Genomic DNA, 1,563 nt, shown 5'->3' on the forward strand with positions numbered 1-1,563 from the left:
GAGAGAAAAAGAGAAAGAATGGGAATAATGAGAAAGAGAGAGAGAGAGAGAGGGGGGGAGAGAGAGAAAGAGAGAGAGAGAGAGAAAGAGAGAGGAAACAGAGAGAGGATTTGATTGAGGAGCATTTGTAAGGAATCATTGGTGCATTGTGCCCGTGGGCTTGTAAAGAATTATTGAATGTTTTCAATGCTGCCATCATCACTTAATCGTGTTGATGATGGTAACAATGATGATGACGTGATGATGATGATGGTGGTATAGTTCCCACCATCATCATCATCACCATCACCATCACTATCATCACCATCACTATCATCACCATCACTATCATCACCATCACCATCATAATCATCGTCGTCGTCATCGTCATTATTTTCACGATTATTGTCATCACCGTTATTTTAATTTTAGTCATCAAATCATGGAGATGCTGTAGCTGATGATGACGATGATGATGATGAGGCTGATGTTGATGATAATGCTAACGATGATGATGGTGATGATGATGGCAATGGTATGATGATGGTTGTGATTGTGATAAACAGAAAATGATGACAAACTAGGCCTCATTCTTTTGAAAATATAATAAACATTTAATCTACAAATGTTACCGAAAAGAACTACACAGCAGAAACAATATCATCATCGTCATCGTCAACATCGCCATCATCATCATAATCTTCATCATCATCAGTATCATCAATCATCATCATCGTCATCATTATCATCACCATCATCATTCTCATAACATCGATGATGAAATTAACCGGACGAACGCTACAAAAAATACGACAACAGTAACCTGTGACGTAACGATGACGCGATAATGCAATGACCTGTGATGACGTCATGGTGACGTAGTCATGACGTCATGGTAAGGAGTGATGACGTAATAACGAGTGGTGACGTAATATTGAGTGATGACGTAATAATGAGCGATGACGTAATAATGATTGATTACGTAATAATGAGTGATGTCGTAATAATTAAAATGACGTAATAATGAGTGATGACGTAATAACGAGTGATGACGTAATAACGAGTGATGACGTAATAATAAGTGATGACGTAATAGCGAGTTATGACGTAATAACGAGTGATGACGTAATAGCGAGTGATGACGTAATAATGAGTGATGACGTAATAATGAGTGATGACGTAGTAATGAGTGATGACGTAATAATGAGTGATGACGTAATAATGAGTGATGACGTAATAATGAGTAATGACGTAATAACGAGTCATGACGTAATAACGAGTGATGACGTAATAGCGAGTGATGACGTAATAATGAGTGATGACGTAATAATGAGTGATGACGTAATAATGAGTGATGACGTAATAATGAATGATGACGTAGTAATGAGTGATGACGTAATAATGAGTGATGACGTAATAGTGAGTGATGACGTAATAATGAGTAATATCTAACCTGTGTTGTCGGAGTCACTTCCCTTGCATGCAGAAGCTTTGCGATCTTCATCATCTTCGTCGCCATCTTCATCATCACGTGACATTTCCTAATTGCAATAATGATAATTAATTAATTAATTTATTAATTAC

At 37.1% G+C, this 1,563-nt stretch overlaps 1 protein-coding gene across 1 annotated transcript in view; it reads right to left on the bottom strand.

The window, feature by feature from the left end:
• Positions 1-414: 414 nt before the first annotated feature.
• HELRODRAFT_183524 (hypothetical protein) overlaps positions 415-1,563 on the bottom strand; it is a gene marked incomplete at both ends in the record, with an annotated part of 5,893 nt that continues 4,744 nt past the window's right edge. The window contains 3 exons of the mRNA XM_009013124.1: positions 415-436; positions 803-836; positions 1,433-1,520. Coding sequence (XP_009011372.1) covers positions 415-436; positions 803-836; positions 1,433-1,520 — 144 coding nt within the window. The remainder of the gene's footprint in view (positions 437-802; positions 837-1,432; positions 1,521-1,563) is intronic.

This window comes from Helobdella robusta (assembly GCF_000326865.2).
Source record: "Helobdella robusta unplaced genomic scaffold HELROscaffold_110, whole genome shotgun sequence".
NCBI classification, from domain to species: domain Eukaryota; kingdom Metazoa; phylum Annelida; class Clitellata; order Rhynchobdellida; family Glossiphoniidae; genus Helobdella; species Helobdella robusta.